This window comes from Ascaphus truei, chromosome 2 (assembly GCF_040206685.1).
Source record: "Ascaphus truei isolate aAscTru1 chromosome 2, aAscTru1.hap1, whole genome shotgun sequence".
Lineage (NCBI taxonomy): Eukaryota > Metazoa > Chordata > Amphibia > Anura > Ascaphidae > Ascaphus > Ascaphus truei.
The window spans coordinates 173,522,055-173,539,860 of NC_134484.1; the positions used below are offsets into that span (position 1 = coordinate 173,522,055).

Here is a 17,806-nt window from a genome sequence, read left to right on the forward strand (position 1 = left end):
TGTTACCCATCTCACCTCAGTTTCGGGGTTCCTCCTTGTCCGTGGTGAGCACAGCGTAACAGTCTTCTGTGCCGAGCGCATCCTCCGCTGTACTTCCCCCACGCTCTGGTGCACACGCGGTGCACGCGCATAACACTGTTACAGAAGGCACGCGCACCCGCTCTAGTTACCTGCTGCCCCCACGCTCTGACTCTGCCCCCTGTTGGTTGCAGGCAATAACTCTCGATGACCTCCCTGTCTCCTCCCCTGCTCTCCCTGACCTATCCCTGCAAGTACCCACTCAAACCTATGCTCCTCCCTTCATCCCTATTGGCCCTTCTTCCCATATAACCCTACTCTGTCCTCTCAGTCATTGCTCTGCATAGCTTTCCTGTAGCTCCTGTGTGTGCAGTGTCTATGCCTAGCTCCCTTGTCTGTTTCAGCCCTGGTTCCTGTCCCTGCCCCTGTTTGGATTCCTTTGGCTTGAACTTGAACTCTGCTTTGGACTTGACTACGCTGCCTTCTCCTGCCCTTGAACCCTGGCTTTCGGACATCACTACGCTGCTCTCCCCTACCCCTGAACTCTGGCACTTGGACATTACACTCCGACCTCTGGCACCCCGGACTCAGCAAGTATTACGTTAACCCTTACTCACCAGGCCTGGTAACGCTACTACCACACTCCGGGCACACCCTCACTGCTGTGGGTGCGTGTTATACCCTTACCCACCTCAGTACTGGGGACTGGCCAGGTCTGCGGGCATACAGGCGTTACAACTCATCTGTAAAAAATAATCAATGGATTGTTTATTGCACCTGACAGTGAGTGCGCTTTCAAAACCACCAAACAGCATCTAAAGTAAGCAGTAATTACGTGTGGAGAGCTAGATGCAAGGTTTCTTGTACACCATTGAAAGCACACCGCTCACCCCCTATGTTTTTAAATGCGTAGAGAGAGGTTTTTAATCCCCCCCTCCTAGGTCAGAGAAAGAGGAGCATGAGGTGTCTAATGCACCATACTCTCTTGACAAACCGACATGCATTTTGCGTAGGAACACTTCTTCATTGGTAAGCCCACCTGTTCTTCGAAGGAAGTATAAATGGCCTCATGTTACCATAGGTACAGAAAAGCCTCCATTAACTCGTTTATGACCGATATCTCAAGAATTGACAGAATGTACATAGTGTGTGCGTGTATGTGTATATATGTGTATATATGTGTGTGTATATATGTGTATACATATATATATATATATATATATATATATATATATATATATATATATATATGTGTGTTGCATAGTTACATAGTAGATGAGGTTGAAAAAAAGACTTCCGTCCATCAAGTTCACCCTATGCTAAATTTAGACAGCAGATATTTTATCATACATCTATACTTATTGATCCAGAGAAAGGCAAACAAAAAACCCCAGAGTCACATCATCCAATGATATCTCATAAGGGGAAAAATAAATTCCTTCCTGACTCCAAGAATTGGCAATCAGATGAATCCCTGGATCAACATCCTTCCATGTATACTTATTTGGTATATCCCTGTATACCTTTCCTATCTAAAAAGATGTCCAAGCTTTTTATGAACAAATCTATTGTAGCTGCCATCACAATATCCATGGGTAATGAATTCCACATTTGAACTGCCCTTACTGTAAAGAACCCTTTCCTTTGTTGCTGGTGAAATCTCCTTTCCTCCAACCTTATGGGATGCCCCAGAGTCCTTTGTACTGCCCTTGGGATGAATAGTTCTTTTGAAAGCTCCTTGTATTGTCCCCGAATATATTTGTATATAGCTATCATATCCCCTCTTAGACACCTCTTTTCTAATGTAAATAAATCTAATTTAGCTAGCCTCTCCTCATAAGTTAGATTGTCCATCCCCTTTATTAATTTGGTGGCTCTTCTCTGCACTCTCTCTAGTTCCATAATGTCTTTTCTTAGGATTGTTGCCCAAAATTGTACTCCATATTCAAGGTGTGGTCTTACTAATGCTTTGTAAAGGGGCATAATTATGTTTACTTCCCTTCCATCCATTGCCCGTTTGATGCAAGATAAGATCTTGTTTGCCCTTGCAGCTACTGCATGACTTTGGGACTATTGCTAAGCCTGCTGTCTACAAGTACTCCTAAATCCTTCTCCATCAAGGATTCCCCCAATTTATCCACATTTAATTTGTAATTCGCCTTTTTATTCTTGCATCCCAAATGCATAACCTTACATTTATCTGTATTAAACCTCATCTGCCATTTACCTGCCGACATTTCCAGTCTCTCCAAGTCCTTCTGGAGAGAAATTACACCCTGCTCTGATTCTACTACCTTACACAATTTAGTATCATCAGCAAAGATGGAGACTTTGCTCTCGATGCCAACCTCAAGGTCATTAATAAACAAGTTAAAAAGCAGTGGTCCCAGTACCGATCCCTGAGGTACTCCACTCACGACTTTAGCCCAACCTGAAAAAGTTCAATTTATGACAACCCTCTGTTGCCTATCCTTCAGTTTTCAATCCAGGTGCATATATTATTACTGAGTCCAATTTTCTTTATTTTGTACACCAACCTCTTGTGTGAAACCGTATCAAAAGCCTTTGCAAAATCTAAGTAGACCACATCAACTGCATTAACCTGGCCTAAATTCCTACTTACCTCCTCAAAGAAACATATAAGGTTAGTTTGGCATGATCTATCCTTCATAAATCCATGCTGACTATTACTAATAATTTTGTTTTCCATTAGGTATTCCTGAATATTATCCCGTATTAAACCTTCAAGTAGTTTCCCCACTATTGAAGTCAGGCTTACAGGTCTGTAATTCCCCGGTTGTGATCTAGCTCCCTTTTTAAATATAGGCACCACATCTGCTTTACGCCAATCTTGTGGTACTGAGCCTGTGGAAATGGAGTCCTTGAATATTAAATATAATGGTTTGACTATTACTGAGCTTAACTCCCTGAGAACTCTTGGATGTATGCCATTGGGGCCAGGTGCCTTATTTACTTTATTTTTTTCTAGTCGCTTAAGAACTTATTCTTCAGTTAACCAATTGTTCATTAATATGGAGGTTGTGGCTTTCTCCTGCGGCACTGCTATTGAACTTGATTCTTCCCTGGTAAACACAGAGGCAAAGAATTTGTTTAATACCTCTGCTTTTTCCTTATCTTCAATAATCTGCCTACCCATCTCACAACTGAAAGTGTCCTATATTTTCTTTTCTCCTTTTTTTGTTATTAAGGTACTTAAAGAACTTTTTAGGGTTGACCTTACTTTCTGTTGCAATCCGTTTTTCATTATCCATTTTTGCTAATTTTATTGCCCTTTTGCAATTTTTGTTCATTCCTTATAATTCTGATACGACGTCTCCGTCCCTTCTGACTTAAAGAATCTAAACGCCTTCCTCTTCTTGTCCATTTCCTCCCCTACCTGTTTATTTAGCCACATTGGTTTTGACTTATTTCTTTTATACTTATTACCCAAGGGAATACACTAATAAACGTGCTTTTCTAATAATGTTTTAAAGACTGCCCATTTACCCTCTACATTTTTCCCTGCAAAAACATCATCACAATGTATTACTTGTAGATTAGAACTCAGTTTATATATATATATATATATATATATATATATATATATATATATATATATATATATATATATATATATATATGCCATTGTGATGGGGTATCTAAACTTGAGCAGGAGATACCTAGGAGGTATCTCAGGAAGCAGGGGGACACCAGAGCTATAATTAATGGGCTTCAGCTCCAGAGATCCCCTGCTTCCTACCTGTGGGGGATGGGGAAAATATTCAGGGAACATTGTTTTTTTGGGTGGGGGTGTTCTTCCTTTGGGCGGGGACGGGTGTCCTTACTAGTGCATGCCTATGGGTGACACATACCCTTGGTACGGGACTGATTTACTGTTTAATTCTCTGCATCTTTAAATATTGAAGCAAGAAATGTCATACGCCAGTAACTTGATGAGGCTCTCATTCTGGCTAACTGCAGCACTGTATTGCATGCTCCTCTGTAATCTAATTTACAAGATCTTAGATATGTAGACTGTCATTTTATTGCCTGAAGGTGAACAAAATTCCAAACCTATAATGTTTGTTATAAGAGATATTCATCTGGTTCAGCATATATAAACATAAAAGGACAAGTACAGTAAATACTGTAACCCTTAGTATATCATATCAAGTCTTTACAAATCCATACATTTTAACTTGTTCAGAATAGACAGGAATGATTTTGTTATTACACCGAGCACATGAAACACACTAATTTTGTGAATATGGTGTAGTACGCAAGTACAATATGATCTTTTCTGACATAATCGCTAGAAACACCAGCAATGGATCAGGAAAGAAGGGTTTGAGCAGTTGAAGGTATCTTACCAACCACTGAGAATATTATTTTTTAGACCAGGAAGAATACGATGGCAAAGAAATGAATACCACAGGGATTTAACTCCATCAATTATGAGAACAGTGGGAGCAAATATAACGTCGCTGGAAACAGGAGTCTTCTTCCAACTGAATAATTGGGCAAAGGTACAAGCTTCAGATCTCCTGAATTGAAGGAGTGGACGAGGTCACCAAGTGATAGGGATAGTGAAAGAGACAAGAAGATGTCCCAGAACAGAGCAACAGACATATCAATAGGAGATGCAGATATGTTAACAGGGACAACATGAGCTATAGGAGAGGTATGATGAAAACCAGGATAGAGCTTGCTTAAGGCCACCAAGAGAAAGTAGAATATGAAGAAGAGAGTGATCAACGGAACCAAAGGCAGCAGTGAGATCGAGTAGGATAAGTAGGGAAAATAACCTTTGAATTTTGCTGCATTGAGATCGTTGGCTTTTTTAGTGAGGATGAAAGCCAGGTTGTAAAAGAGTCCAGGAGGGCATGGGAATTAAGAAAGGTGATCATATGGGAGAACATAAGATGTTCTAGCAGTTTAGAGGCAAAGGGCAGAAGGTATACATGTTGGAAGTTAATAAGGCATGTACTGTAAGGTCAAGGGTATTGTTTTTTAGAATTGAAGGGATGCCGGCAGGCTTAAAGAATGAGGGTAAAGTGCCAGAGGACAGGGAGGAGTGGAAGACATGGGTGAAAGTGAGGACTAATATAGGAGAAAGAGTTCTGATAAGGTGTGAGGCAATGGGGGTGAGATGGCATGTGCTAGAGGTAGAAAAACAAATCAGCATAGAAACTTCCAACTCTGTAACAGAAGAACATGAGTCAAGAGTAGAAGAAGGAGGTTTAGTGTTTCCATTGTGCATAAATTATCAGAGCTTTCTATAATGTTAAGTTTGCACAGTTGCAGAGTGGTTAATCTAATGTTCAAAGTTGAATTCAGTTCTTCCTTCCCTGTTCACCTCCAATTTAACTACAGCTTAACTCCACAGACACCTAAAGTATGGCACTTAAGAATAAGTAATTTAGGGTTACTTATACTATATACTCTAATAATATCACATGACAAGAGAAGGAAGTGAGGGGGCTGTGACTAAGTAATACAGACAGAGGGACACCAAACAGATGCCAATGTTTTAATATGTCTATTGTAGCCATGGTAACTTGATAGAAGTTAACCAACAAAGATCTAGCTAATAGCAAGACTCGCCTCATCATAATTCTATGTGCCTTTTCCCCAAGATTATGGGCCAAGTGCTTTATTCTCCCAAGTCCATGTGCTGGAAGAATGAAGCTGTCATTTAGAATTCGGCCTGGCAGAACCTTAGAGGACATCATAAATTGTGTCACGTCTTCATTTAGATCTACAGCAAGCTCCCCATGCCCCATACCCACCCTTGCTACAATTCTGTCCTGTTATTCAATATAAGCAGTTAACTAACAAGCAACATATGAAATATCCCTTCAACACAAAAGGGATTAAGTATTACAGTGAAAACCATTTGTATATCATATATCTCCATTCATAGTTGTGACAATCCAAAGAACAGGTTAAAAAAAAAACATATCAAACTTTGTGCTGTGCATTTAATTATTTTTTCTTCTTCAGATTATGACTATTTCTTTGATAACTTTTTTATCATTGCAGAATTCCATGCAGTTTATAACCAGTGCTGTGCTTGCTTTGAACATGAAGGAAATCTTATCTTCCCAATATCCAAACCATATTTCCACTCCTTCCGCAACCTACTCTGTGACCTCACCTTATGCTCGGCTCGGATGGTTTGTACAGTTTTCCTATTTTTGTCTGACTGTACTACACAGATAACTACTCAGAGGTTCAGCACAACTAGAAGCTAGATTAGTTATAGTACTAATTAAAGTAAAACATATATTTTCTCCAGTGAATTTGAGGGAGGAAATACAGTACATGGCAGTTTACAATTAATACTGTAGACATATGTTATGCATATGTCATTTGTTGCATTTAATTAAAGAATGTCAGACCGCATAAAAGCATTCATTAACACAAGGGATGTCATAAGGTCACAAGAATCCTAGCAACCTAGTACCATTTAAAAAAAAACATTTTGAATAGAATATTCTTTAGTGGAATTCAGCTCAGCCTCTTAGTTCAGGTAAGGCTTATCAAATATTTGCAATTGTCACTATGCTTTAAATGAATTATTTCCCCAACTTTCTTTTTATGGATTATACACTTAGAGGGGAAAGGGGGAGGAAGGGGTGTTAAAAAAGAAAAGTGGGGGTAGGGAGAGGAGAGAGGGAATATCACAAGATTGTACATATTGAGCTTGACATGCATTTAAACTTTGTGTATAAAATCTTTCGAGCAAAGCAATCTACAAGCATCTGAGAAACGTTAAGCACCTTTGTGAGTGCTATACATCAGGAGAAGTGTAGGCGGACGCTCACAGAGGTATGCAAGGGAGACTGGTTATGGTGAAATTAAATAAGGCTTTTATTGTGCCTGTTTCCTTAACATCAGGAAACCATCCAAACAAGGGGTAAACAAAGCTTCTATTCACTTGGGAGTATTTCTAGTGAAATACTATGCAATCCACCACTCCCTTTAGATAAGCATGTCTCCCAGCCCCAAACATATAGCATGAAATGAACAGATATAAAAAGTCTTATAAATGAAAGTCTTATCTGTTAGCTGGGCTGCTGTAGGGGAAGCTTCTCTGCTCTCTTGGAACAACACCCTTGTGTGCACAGGAAATGTCAGGCTCCAGGTTAGAATCTTGTCCCCTTTGTCTTGTGGTCAGCTTGTCGCTCAAGACATCTGTCCTTCCTTGGTTCAGCCCAGTTGTGGACTAAGGAATCTCTGCTCTGTCTCCAAGTTCAGATCAGGTGTGAGCTAAGGAGTCTCACTTCCTGTCTCAAAAGACAGGCTTTTCTAAGCAATCTAATCAGGCAGGTGGTGTTTGTTAATTGACTACCAGCAGATAACCACCACACTGCTGGATTAGAGGCACATTACCTGAACAGGGATAACTCCCCTGTTACATGAAGATTGAAAATTAATTATTTTATTTACCTTCGAGAACATTTAAACATGTATATCCAAGCACAAAATGGCATAAAATGTTCCTGGAAGCTGAGTTCAGAGATTTTATAAAAAACAAACACAGGGTAGACTTTTTTTATACTCGTGTAAAGTGCCAAAAAGTTCAGTTACATTTAATTGTTATAGAAAGAAAGAGAACACAGAGCGCACCAAAGGTACGGTAAAAGTGTAATGTGCAGTACAAATTAAAGGAAGTGTAAACTTACATGTAAATTAACAGCAGTTCAGTAGAAATAAGTCTGTGTTGCCCAGTTCCTAATCCAGAAGGGGTAAGAGACCGAGTAAGTGTAAGGCTTAGTCCATAGACACTTCGCCCGTGCGGAGGCGCGCTGAGGCTGAGGGGAAGCGGTGCTTTCCCTGGCCGTAGAGCGCGCGCCGTCGGTGGTCGTGTCTGGGGGCGGGCCAGTGAAGTCACAAACCGCTTACGTGACCGGCCCTGCGCTCCCGTGAGCGCCGAAACTAAAGATTTCTTAAGACACACGCTTCCGCAAGCGTGCGGAAGCGTGCGCGAGCCCCTGCTAAAGCCGCTCTCATTGCGGCTGCAGGGGCTCACTGCCAAGCAGCAGCGTGCCTCAGCACGGGTCAGCGCTTAGACCATGCCTGAGGCCTTAGGCTGCGTCCAGGGTGAAGGGAAGCGCGGAGCTGGCCTCATGCGCAGTGACGTCATGCGCATGTAAGCAGGAGACAAATCTTATCCTGCTAGAGGAAATTTGCGAGCGTATCAATGGGATGCGGGGGGGGGGGGCGTGTCAATGGGACTCGGGGGGGCAGTAACATATATATATATATGTAACGGGTATTCCCCCTACCCCAATCGCAGATAGAGTGCATGTGAGGGGGAACCTATATGTTACCAGGTGTGGTGCGTATACCTGCAGGTTCACAGAAGGCCTGAGCCTCCGCTGATGGGAACCTGGGGTGAATCCTCTGAAACGATCTTCTTACAGCGCCTCCACCTATGTAGGATTCTAGGAGTGTAGAATGTACCACACACAGGACCCACATATAGGAACCACATACACCAAAGGTATATATAACTCAGGTTTACTATATGCAGATAACATCGCACAATACACATGCATCAACCTCAATATCACCTTGTGACACTACTTCCCAGGGGTGATAACCCCACACCGTGTCCACAGTCCCCAATGTCATCCACTCCCACTTAGGAGTATATACCCTGATCCCACCACCGTGTACTCCCACATCGTGTCCACAGTATACCCTTGTCCCATGGTCAGCACTGCCACCTTCACTTTCACCTTGAGAAAGGCAGTATTTGACTGCCGAAACGTTGGACTTTATGGCATATTAAACCTCCTTTTGAGTAAGACCGTGTGCCTGCTTCTTCTTCTTTGTACTGGAACATTTGGGACTACAGGAGCTCCCCGGGACCAGCGCACCGGCAGCTAAGTACCCCACCTCTATTACCATTGATATTGAGTGCGTGTCTCATCCTCTGTCTGGGGGTTGTAGTCCCCGCAGCACTCTCCCTCCCTGCCTGCCGTGGTCGCGCTGCTCCTGCGCATGCACAACTTGTAATGGCCGCCGGAGCTCCAACTGCGCATGCGCGAACTCGCGCAAGATGGCGCTGCCCTGCACGGCCGCCGCCGATCCCCACACAACTCCCGGCACCCGCCAGAAACCGCTGCTGCTCCTGGGGATGCACGCGCCCGCACCCGGCCGCAGTAGACCCGGAGGTGAGCACCGAGGGGGGGGGGAGCAGACACTCAAAGGGGAACCTGGCTACATATATAGATATAGATATATATATCCCCTCTCCCACCCTCTCTTTCTCTCCTCCCCCTCTTTCTCTCCCCCCTCTCTTTCTCTCCCCCCTCTCTTTCTCTCCCCCCTCCCCCTCTCTCCCCCCTCCCTCTCTCCCCCTCCCTCTCTCCCCCCTCCCTCTCTCCCTCTCTCCTCCTCCCCTCTCTCCCTCTCTCCCCCCTCCCTCTCTCCCCCCTCCCTCTCTCTCCCCCCTCCCTCTCTCTCTCCCCCTCCCTCTCTCTCTCCCCTCCCTCTCTCCCCCCTCCCTCTCTCCCTCCTCCCCCCCTCCCTCTCTCTCTCTCCCCCTCCCTCTCTCTCTCCCCCTCCCTCTCTCTCTCTTTCCCCCTCCCTCTCTCTCTCTCCCCCTCCCTCTCTCTCTCTCCCCCTCCCCCTATCTCCCCCCTCCCTCTCTCTCTCCCCCTCCCTCTCTCTCCCATCTCTCCCCTCCCTCTCTCTCTCCCCCTCCCCCTCCCTCTCCCCCTCCCTCTCCCTCCTTCCTCTCCCACCTCCCTCTCCCCCCTCCCTCTCCCACCTCCCTCTCCCCCTCCCTCTCCCCCCTCCCCCTCCCTCTCTCTCCCCCTCCCTCTCTCTCCCCATCTCTCTCCCCTCCCCCTCTCTCACCCCATCTTTCTCCCCCTCCCCCTCTCTCTCTACCCCTCCCCCTCTCTCCCCCTCCCTCTCTCTTCCCCTCTCTCCCCCTCCCCCTCTCTCTCCCCCTCTCTCTCCACCCCTCCCTCTCTTCCCCCTCCCTCTCTCTTCCCCCTCCCCCCTCTCTCCCCCCTCTCTCCCCCCTCTCTCCCCCTCCCTCCTCCCTCCCCCCTCTCCCCCCTCCCCCTCTCTCTCCCCCCTCCCTCCCCCTTCTATCTCTCTCCCCCCTCCCTCCCCTTCTATCTCTCTCCCCCCTCCCTCCCCCTTCTATCTCTCTCCCTCTCTCTCTCCCCATTGCTCTCTTTCTCCCCTCCATTGCTCTCTCCCCCCTGCTCTCCCACCCTACCTGTGCTCTCTCTCCCCCGCGCTCTTTCTCCTGCCCCCCCGCACGCTCTCTCTCTCCCGTCCCCCCCTGTGCTCTCCCCCCCCTGCGCTCTCTCTCTCCCGCCTTGCCCTGCACGCGCTCTATCCTGCCCCATCCCCTGCGCTCTCTCACCTGCCCCCTCCCCTGCGCTCTCTCACCTGCCCCCTCCCCTGCGCTCTCTCTCACCTGCCCCGTCCCCTGCGCTCTTTCTCTCCTGCCCCCTCCCTCTCTCCCCCTCCCTCTCTCTCCCCTCTCTCTCCTCCCTCTCTCTCCACCCCTCCCTCTCTCTCCCCCTCCCCCTCTCTCCCCCTCTCTCCCTCCTCCCCCTCTCTCCCCTTTCTCTCCTCCCTCTCTCTCCACCCCTCCCTCTCTTTCCCCCTCTCTCCCCCTCCACCTCTCTCTCTCTCCCCTCCCCCCTCCCCCTCTCTCCCCTCCCCCTCTCTCCCCTCCCCCCTCTCTCTCCACCCCTCCCTCTCTCTCCCCCTCGCCCTCTCTCCCCCCTCCCCCCTCTCTTCCCCCTCCACCTCTCTCTCCCCCCTCTCTCTCCCCACCCCCTCTCTCTCCCCCCTCTCTCTCCCCCCTCTATCTCTATCCCCCTCTCTCTCTCTCTCTCCCCCCATTGCGCTCTTTCTCCCCTCCATTGCTCTCTCCCCCCTGCTCTCCCACCCTACCTGCGCTCTCTCTCCCTCGCGCTCTTTCTCCCACCTCCCCTGCGCGCTCTCTCCTGCCCCCTGCCCTGTGCTCTCTCCTGCCCCATCCCCTGTGCTCTCTCCTGCCCCCTCCCCTGCGCTCTCTCCTGCCCCCTCCCCTGCGCTCTCTCACCTGCCCCCTCCCCTGCGCTCTCTCTCACCTGCCCCCTTCCCTGCGCTCTCTCTCACCTGCCCCCTCCCCTGCGCTCTCCCTCCTGCCCCCTACCCTGCGCTCTCCCCCTCCCCCTCTCTCGCCCTCTCTCCCCCTCTCTCCCCCTTCCCCCTCTCTCCTCTCCCCCCCTCCCTCTCTCTCTCCTCCCTCTCTCTCCACCCCTCCCTCTCTCTCCTCCCTCTCTCTCCACCCCTCCCTCTCTCTCCCCCCTCCCCTCTCTCCCCCTCCCCCTCTCTCCCCTCCCCCCTTCTCTCTCCACTCCTCTCTCTCCACCCCTCCCTCTCTCTCCACCCTCCCCCTCTCTCCCCTCCCCCCCTCTCTCTCCACCCCTCCCTCTCTCTCCACCCCTCCCTCTCTCTCCCCCCTCCCTCTCTGTCCCCCTTCCCTCTCTCTCCCCCCTCCCTCTCTCTCCCCCATCGCCCTCTCTCCCCCCTCCCCCTCTCTCCCACCTCCCCCTCTCTCCCTCATCCCCCTCTCTTCCCCCTCCACCTCTCTCTCCCCTCCCCCTCTCTCTTCCCTCCCCCTCTCTCTCCCCCCCTCTATCTCTATCCCCCCCCCTCTCTCTCTCTCCCCCCATTGCGCTCTTTCTCCCCTCCATTGCTCTCTCCCCCTTGCTCTCCCACCCTACCTGCGCTCTCTCTCCCTGGCGCTCTTTCTCCCGCCCCCCTGCGCTCTCTCCCGCCCCCCTGTGCTCTCTCCCCACCCCCCCTGCGCTCTCTCTCCCGCCCCCCTTGCGCTATCTCCCGCCCCCCCCTGCACTCTCTCTACCGCCTCCCCTGCGCGCTCTCTCTCCTGCCCACTGCCCTGTGCTCTCTCTCCTGCCCCATCCCCTGTGCTCTCTCCTGCCCCCTCTCACCTGCCCCCTCCCCTGCGCTCTCTCCCTCCTGCCCCCTACCCTGCGCTCTCTCCCTCCCCCGCGCTCTCTCCCTCCCCCGTGCTCTCTCCATCTCCCCATGCTCTCTCCCTCCCCCCGTGTTCTCTCCCCCGTGCTCTCTCCCTCCCCCTGTGCTCTCTCCCTCCCCCCCTGACCTTCCCCTGACCCTCTCCTCTCTCCCCCTTGCTTTGTCTCTCACCTTTCCTCCTCTCTCTCTCACCCTTCCCCTCTCTCTCTCCCCCTTCTCTCCTTTCCCCTCTCTCTCTCCCCCTTCTCCCCTCCATCTCTCTCTCCCCTTCTCTCCTTTCCCCTCTTTATCTCCCCCTTCTCTCCTCTCTCTCTCCCCCTTCCCCTCTCTCTCCCCCTTCCCCTCTCTCTTCCCTTCTCTCCTTTCTCCTAACTCTCCCCCTTCTCTTTCTCCCCCATTCCCCCCTCACTCCGTTTGCCCCCTCACTCCGTTTGCCCCACACCACACCATTTGCCCCCCCACCACTCCTTTTGCCCGCCCCCCACAACTCCGTTTGCCCCCCCCCATCACTCCATTTGCTCCCCCACTCCATTTGCCTCCACCACACCACCATACCGTTTGCCCCCCAACCACACCGTCTGCCCCCCACACCACACCACCACTCCGTTTGCCCCCTCCCACCACTAAGTTTGCCCCCCACCACTCTGTTTGCCCCCCACTCCATTTTCCCCCACCACACCACCACACCGTTTGCCCCCCCACCACACCGTTTGCCCCCCCACCACACCGTTTGCCCCCCACCACACCGTCTGCCCCCCACACCACACCGTCTGCCCCCCACACCACACCACCACTCCGTTTGCCCCAACCCCACCACACCACCACTCTGTTTGACCCCCCCCACCACACCACATTTTGTTTGCCCCCACGCCACACCGTTTGCCCCCCCACCACTCCGTTTGCCCCCCACTCCATTTGCCCCCACCACACCACCACACTGTTTGCCCCCCACCACACGTCTGCACCCACACCACACTACCACTCCGTTTCCCCCCCCCCACCACACCACTACTCCGTTTGACCCCCCCACCACACCACCACTCCGTTTCACCCCCCCACCACCATTACATTTGACCCCCCAACCACACCACCACTCCGTTTGTCCCCCCCCACACCACACCACTCAGTTTGCCCCCTCCACACCACACCACTCAGTTTGCCCCTCCACACCACACCACTCTGTTTGCCCTCCCACACCACTCCGCTTGCCACCACCACACCACACCACTCCGCTTGCCCCCCCACACCACACCACTCCGTTTCCCACCCCCCACACCACACCACTCTGTTTGCCCTCTCCACACCACACCACTCCGTTTGCCCCCACACCACACCACTCCGTTTCCCCCCCGTTCACATCTCTACATTTTGTCCCCCCCCATTCACATCTCTCTTCCCTTCTCTCCATTCTCCTAACTCTCCCCCCTTCTCTTTCTCTTTCTCCCCCATTCCCCCCTCACTCCGTTTGCCCCACACCACACCATTTGCCCCCCCACCACTGCATTTGCCCGCCCCCCACAACTCCGTTTGCCCCCCATCACTCCGTTTGCCCCCCCACTCCATTTGCCTCCACCACACCACCATACCGTTTGCCCCTCACCACACCGTTTGCCCCCCCACCATACCGTCTCCCCCCACACCACACCACCACTCCGTTTGCCCCCTCCCACCACTAAGTTTGCCCCCCCACCACTCTGTTTGCCCCCCCACTCCATTTGCCCCCACCACACCACCACACCGTTTGCCCCCCACCACACCGTTTGCCCCCACACCACACCGTTTGCCCCCACACCACACCGTTTGCCCCCACCACACCGTCTGCCCCCCACACCACACCACCACTCCGTTTGCCCCACCCCCACCACACCACCACTCTGTTTGCCCCACCCCCACCACACCACCACTCCGTTTGACCCCCCCACCACACCACCACTTTGTTTGCCCCCACACCACACCGTTTGCCCCCCCACCACTCCGTTTGCCCCCCCACTCCATTTGCCCCCACCACACAAACCACACTGTTTGCCCCCCCACCACACCGTCTGCGCCCACACCACACTACCACTCCGTTTCCACCCACCACAACACAACTACTCCGTTTGACCCCCCCACCACACCACCACTCCATTTCACCCCCCCCACCACCACTCCATTTGACCCCCCAACCACACCACCACTCCGTTTGCCCCCCCCACACCACACCACTCAGTTTGCCCCCTCCACACCACACCACTTAGTTTGCCCCTCCACAACACACCACTCTGTTTGCCCTCCCACACCACTCCACTTGCCCCCCCACACCACACCACTCTGCTTGCCCCCCCACACCACACCACTCCGTTTCCCAACCCCCACACCACACCACTCTGTTTGCCCCCACACCACACCACACCACTCCGTTTCCCCCCGTTCACATCTCTACATTTTGTCCCCCCCCATTCACATCTCTCTTCCCTTCTCTCCTTTCTCCTAACTCTCCCCCCTTCTCTTTCTCTTTCTCCCCCATTCCCCCCTCACTCCGTTTGCCCCCTCACTCCGTTTGCCCCACACCACACCATTTGCCCCCCCACCACTCCATTTGCCCGCCCCCCACAACTCCGTTTGCCCCCCCACTCCATTTGCCTCCACCACACCACCATACCGTTTGCCCCCCCACCACACCGTTTTCCCCCCCACCATACCGTCTCCCCCACACCACACCATTTGCCCCCCACCACTCCATTTGCCCGCCCCTCACATCTCTGTTTGCCCCCCCACAACTCTGTTTGCCCCCCCACTCCATTTGCCTCCACCACACCACCATACCGTTTGCCCCCCCACCACACCGTTTTCCCCCCCACCATACCGTCTCCCCCCACACCACACCACCACTCCGTTTGCCCCCTCCCACCACTAAGTTTGCCCCCCACCACTCTGTTTGCCCCCCCACTCCATTTGCCCCCACCACACCACCACACCGTTTGCCCCCCCACCACACCGTTTGCCCCCACACCACACCGTTTGCCCCCCACCACACCGTCTGCCCCCCACACCACACCACCACTCCGTTTGCCCCACCCCCACCACACCACCACTCCGTTTGACCCCCCCCACCACACCACCACTTTGTTTGCCCCCACACCACACCGTTTGCCCCCCCCACCACTCCGTTTGCCCCCCCACTTCATTTGCCCCCACCACACCACCACACTGTTTGCCCCCCCACCACACCGTCTGCGCCCACACCACACTACCACTCCGTTTCCCCCCACCACCACACCACTACTCCGTTTGACCCCCCCACCACACCACCACTCCGTTTCACCCCCCCACCACCACTCCATTTGACCCCCCACCACCACTCCATTTGACCCCCCAACCACACCACCACTCCGTTTGCCCCCCCCACACCACACCACTCAGTTTGCCCCCTCCACACCACACCACTCAGTTTGCCCCTCCACACCACACCACTCTGCTTGCCCCCCCCACACCACACCACTCTGTTTCCCACCCCCACACCACTCTGTTTGCCCACCCCACACCACACCACTCCGTTTGCCCACCACACCACACCACTCCGTTTCCCCCCCGTTCACATCTCTACATTTTGTCCCACCCATTCACATCTCTCTGTTTCATCCCCCCTGTTCACATCTCTCCGTTTCGTTCCCCCCGTTCACATCTCTCAGTTTCATCGTCCCCCCTGTTCACATCTCTCTGTTTCGTCTCTCCCCCCCGTTCACATCTCTCCATTTCGTCACCCCCCCCACCCCCCGTTCACATCTTTCCGGTCCATCCCCCCAGTTCACATCTCTCCGGTCCATCCATCCCCCCATCCCTATCAGAGGACAGCAAGTCAACAACCAATGCAATACAATACAAGCATTGGGAGCTTGTATTGCATTGGTTTTGACTTGCTGTCCTCTGATTGGGTAAAGTAGGTGAGGGGATCAGAAGTCGGAGCTACAGATTCAAAAGATTTGTACTCTTGAATCTGAGTGCCGAGGACAGCTCACGGGCACGCCCGCTTAGCACCACCCCGGACGAGCCCTTAAGTTATATGCCCCGCGTGCTGGGTTCAGCTGTTTCTCAGTGTTGACTCTCCACTTTCTTGTTCAAAGTTCCCGTATGTCCCTAGTCAAAGCGCGTCTCACTTCCAACTTCTTCCGATCTTGGAACTTTGCAGTTGGCAACTTCACAGGGCAATAAAAATGCTACTACCACGACGCGTTTCACACACTAAAGTGCTTCGGCAGGCGGTAGTCTGCTACACCCATATCCGGATAGATATACCTTCAACGGATTTCAAGGAGCATTGATAAATCATGAGTTATAAGGATCTTATTATTACAAAGCTTGATCAATTATCACAGCACACAGGAGCTTGTTAGGTGTCCAGTATGTTTTGCAATTCTTGTTCAGCTAGTCTTAGCTGATTAGAGGGTGGCAACCTCCTACCTAATTGAAGCTTACCCCATCCCACATTTAAATGGTTAAAAGCTCACTCCATAGCATCTCCCACTCTCAGGGGAACTTGCTTGCTTGCAGTATGATTGTGACAAATCTAATACAGAGTGCTTTTCCTGGTAATGTACAGGTGAATAAAAGCTTCAATCAGACTTAGAACTTTGCAACTAATATTGACAGATTTATTATAAATCATTCTTCCTGGTATTGCACAGGTTATTAAGAATGTATATTAGTGTTAGGGACCCTTGAAACGTGGTCTGCCGTGCAGTTGGCTCAAGGGCTTACAACAATTTGGCCAAAATGTTAAACTAAAAGACCATTTTATTTAATAGATATTTATACATATATATTTAGGCACTGTACCGTGTATGAGTTTCACTGGATGTGCACTGAGCTCTGTCTGTGTTTTATGTTCTTTCTCTGGTTTAAAATATATATTGCCATGCTCAGTAGCACTCCTCTGTGACACTCATATGCTTATATATATGTTGTGGTTATTTTGGGGGTTCAATAGGAGCTTGTTAGGTGTCCAGTTTGTTTTGTATACAAATGTGCCTAGAACATATATGTATTTCCCCAGTGAAACAGGTAGAAGAAGACATTGATATCTGACTAAAGTACATTCTCCTATTGTACAGGGCAATGACCACAGCGGACCTTAACCAAGATGGTCAGGATGATTTGGTAGTGGGAGCTCCAGGTTACAGCACATTGGGCCAAGTTCAAGTAGGTCGTGTGTACATTGTCTACAGTAAGGAAGCAGGATTGCCTTCTGTCAACATGGACCTAGACAAGGATGCTGATGTCCTGCTGCAGGGGTTTGAGGTGATACTATACGGCTTCATTTATATTATGTATACAAATTATTTTAGTAGTAAAATAATATGATTATCACAAATTGAAATATTTAATAAAAAATCTTTTTTTTTATTAGAGAATGTGCTTTTCAGTACACCTGTTGCAGCAAGAAAGTTTTTATATATTTTTGTTACAACTGTTTAAGTAAAGTGATATTAACATTATGAATACAAATATTGATGTAGTTCTGGCCTCTATGGCATAGCGGAATTGTAGCAACATATTGTCCATACTTGCATCATTATATATAGCCATTTCCTTATCACTATCAAATTGGTTTTGAATTTAGCTCATTGTGACTCTTAAAGTACAGTATATCAAGCATTTTTCTATCGCTGGCTTTATACAACTGTTCCCTTGAAACACAATGTATGATTCATCACGTGAGGGCAATTATAATAAAATATGGCTGTATGAATGTCTCCTGGCTGTAAAACTGGTGCAAAAATAC

General features: G+C 50.3%; 1 protein-coding gene across 1 annotated transcript in view; it reads left to right on the forward strand.

Annotated features, from left to right (window-relative positions):
* GPLD1 (glycosylphosphatidylinositol specific phospholipase D1) overlaps positions 1–17,806 on the forward strand; it is a 90,025-nt gene that overhangs the window by 36,624 nt on the left and 35,595 nt on the right. The window contains exons 12-14 of the mRNA XM_075585587.1: positions 4,415–4,544; positions 6,061–6,194; positions 17,136–17,322. Coding sequence (XP_075441702.1) covers positions 4,415–4,544; positions 6,061–6,194; positions 17,136–17,322 — 451 coding nt within the window. The remainder of the gene's footprint in view (positions 1–4,414; positions 4,545–6,060; positions 6,195–17,135; positions 17,323–17,806) is intronic.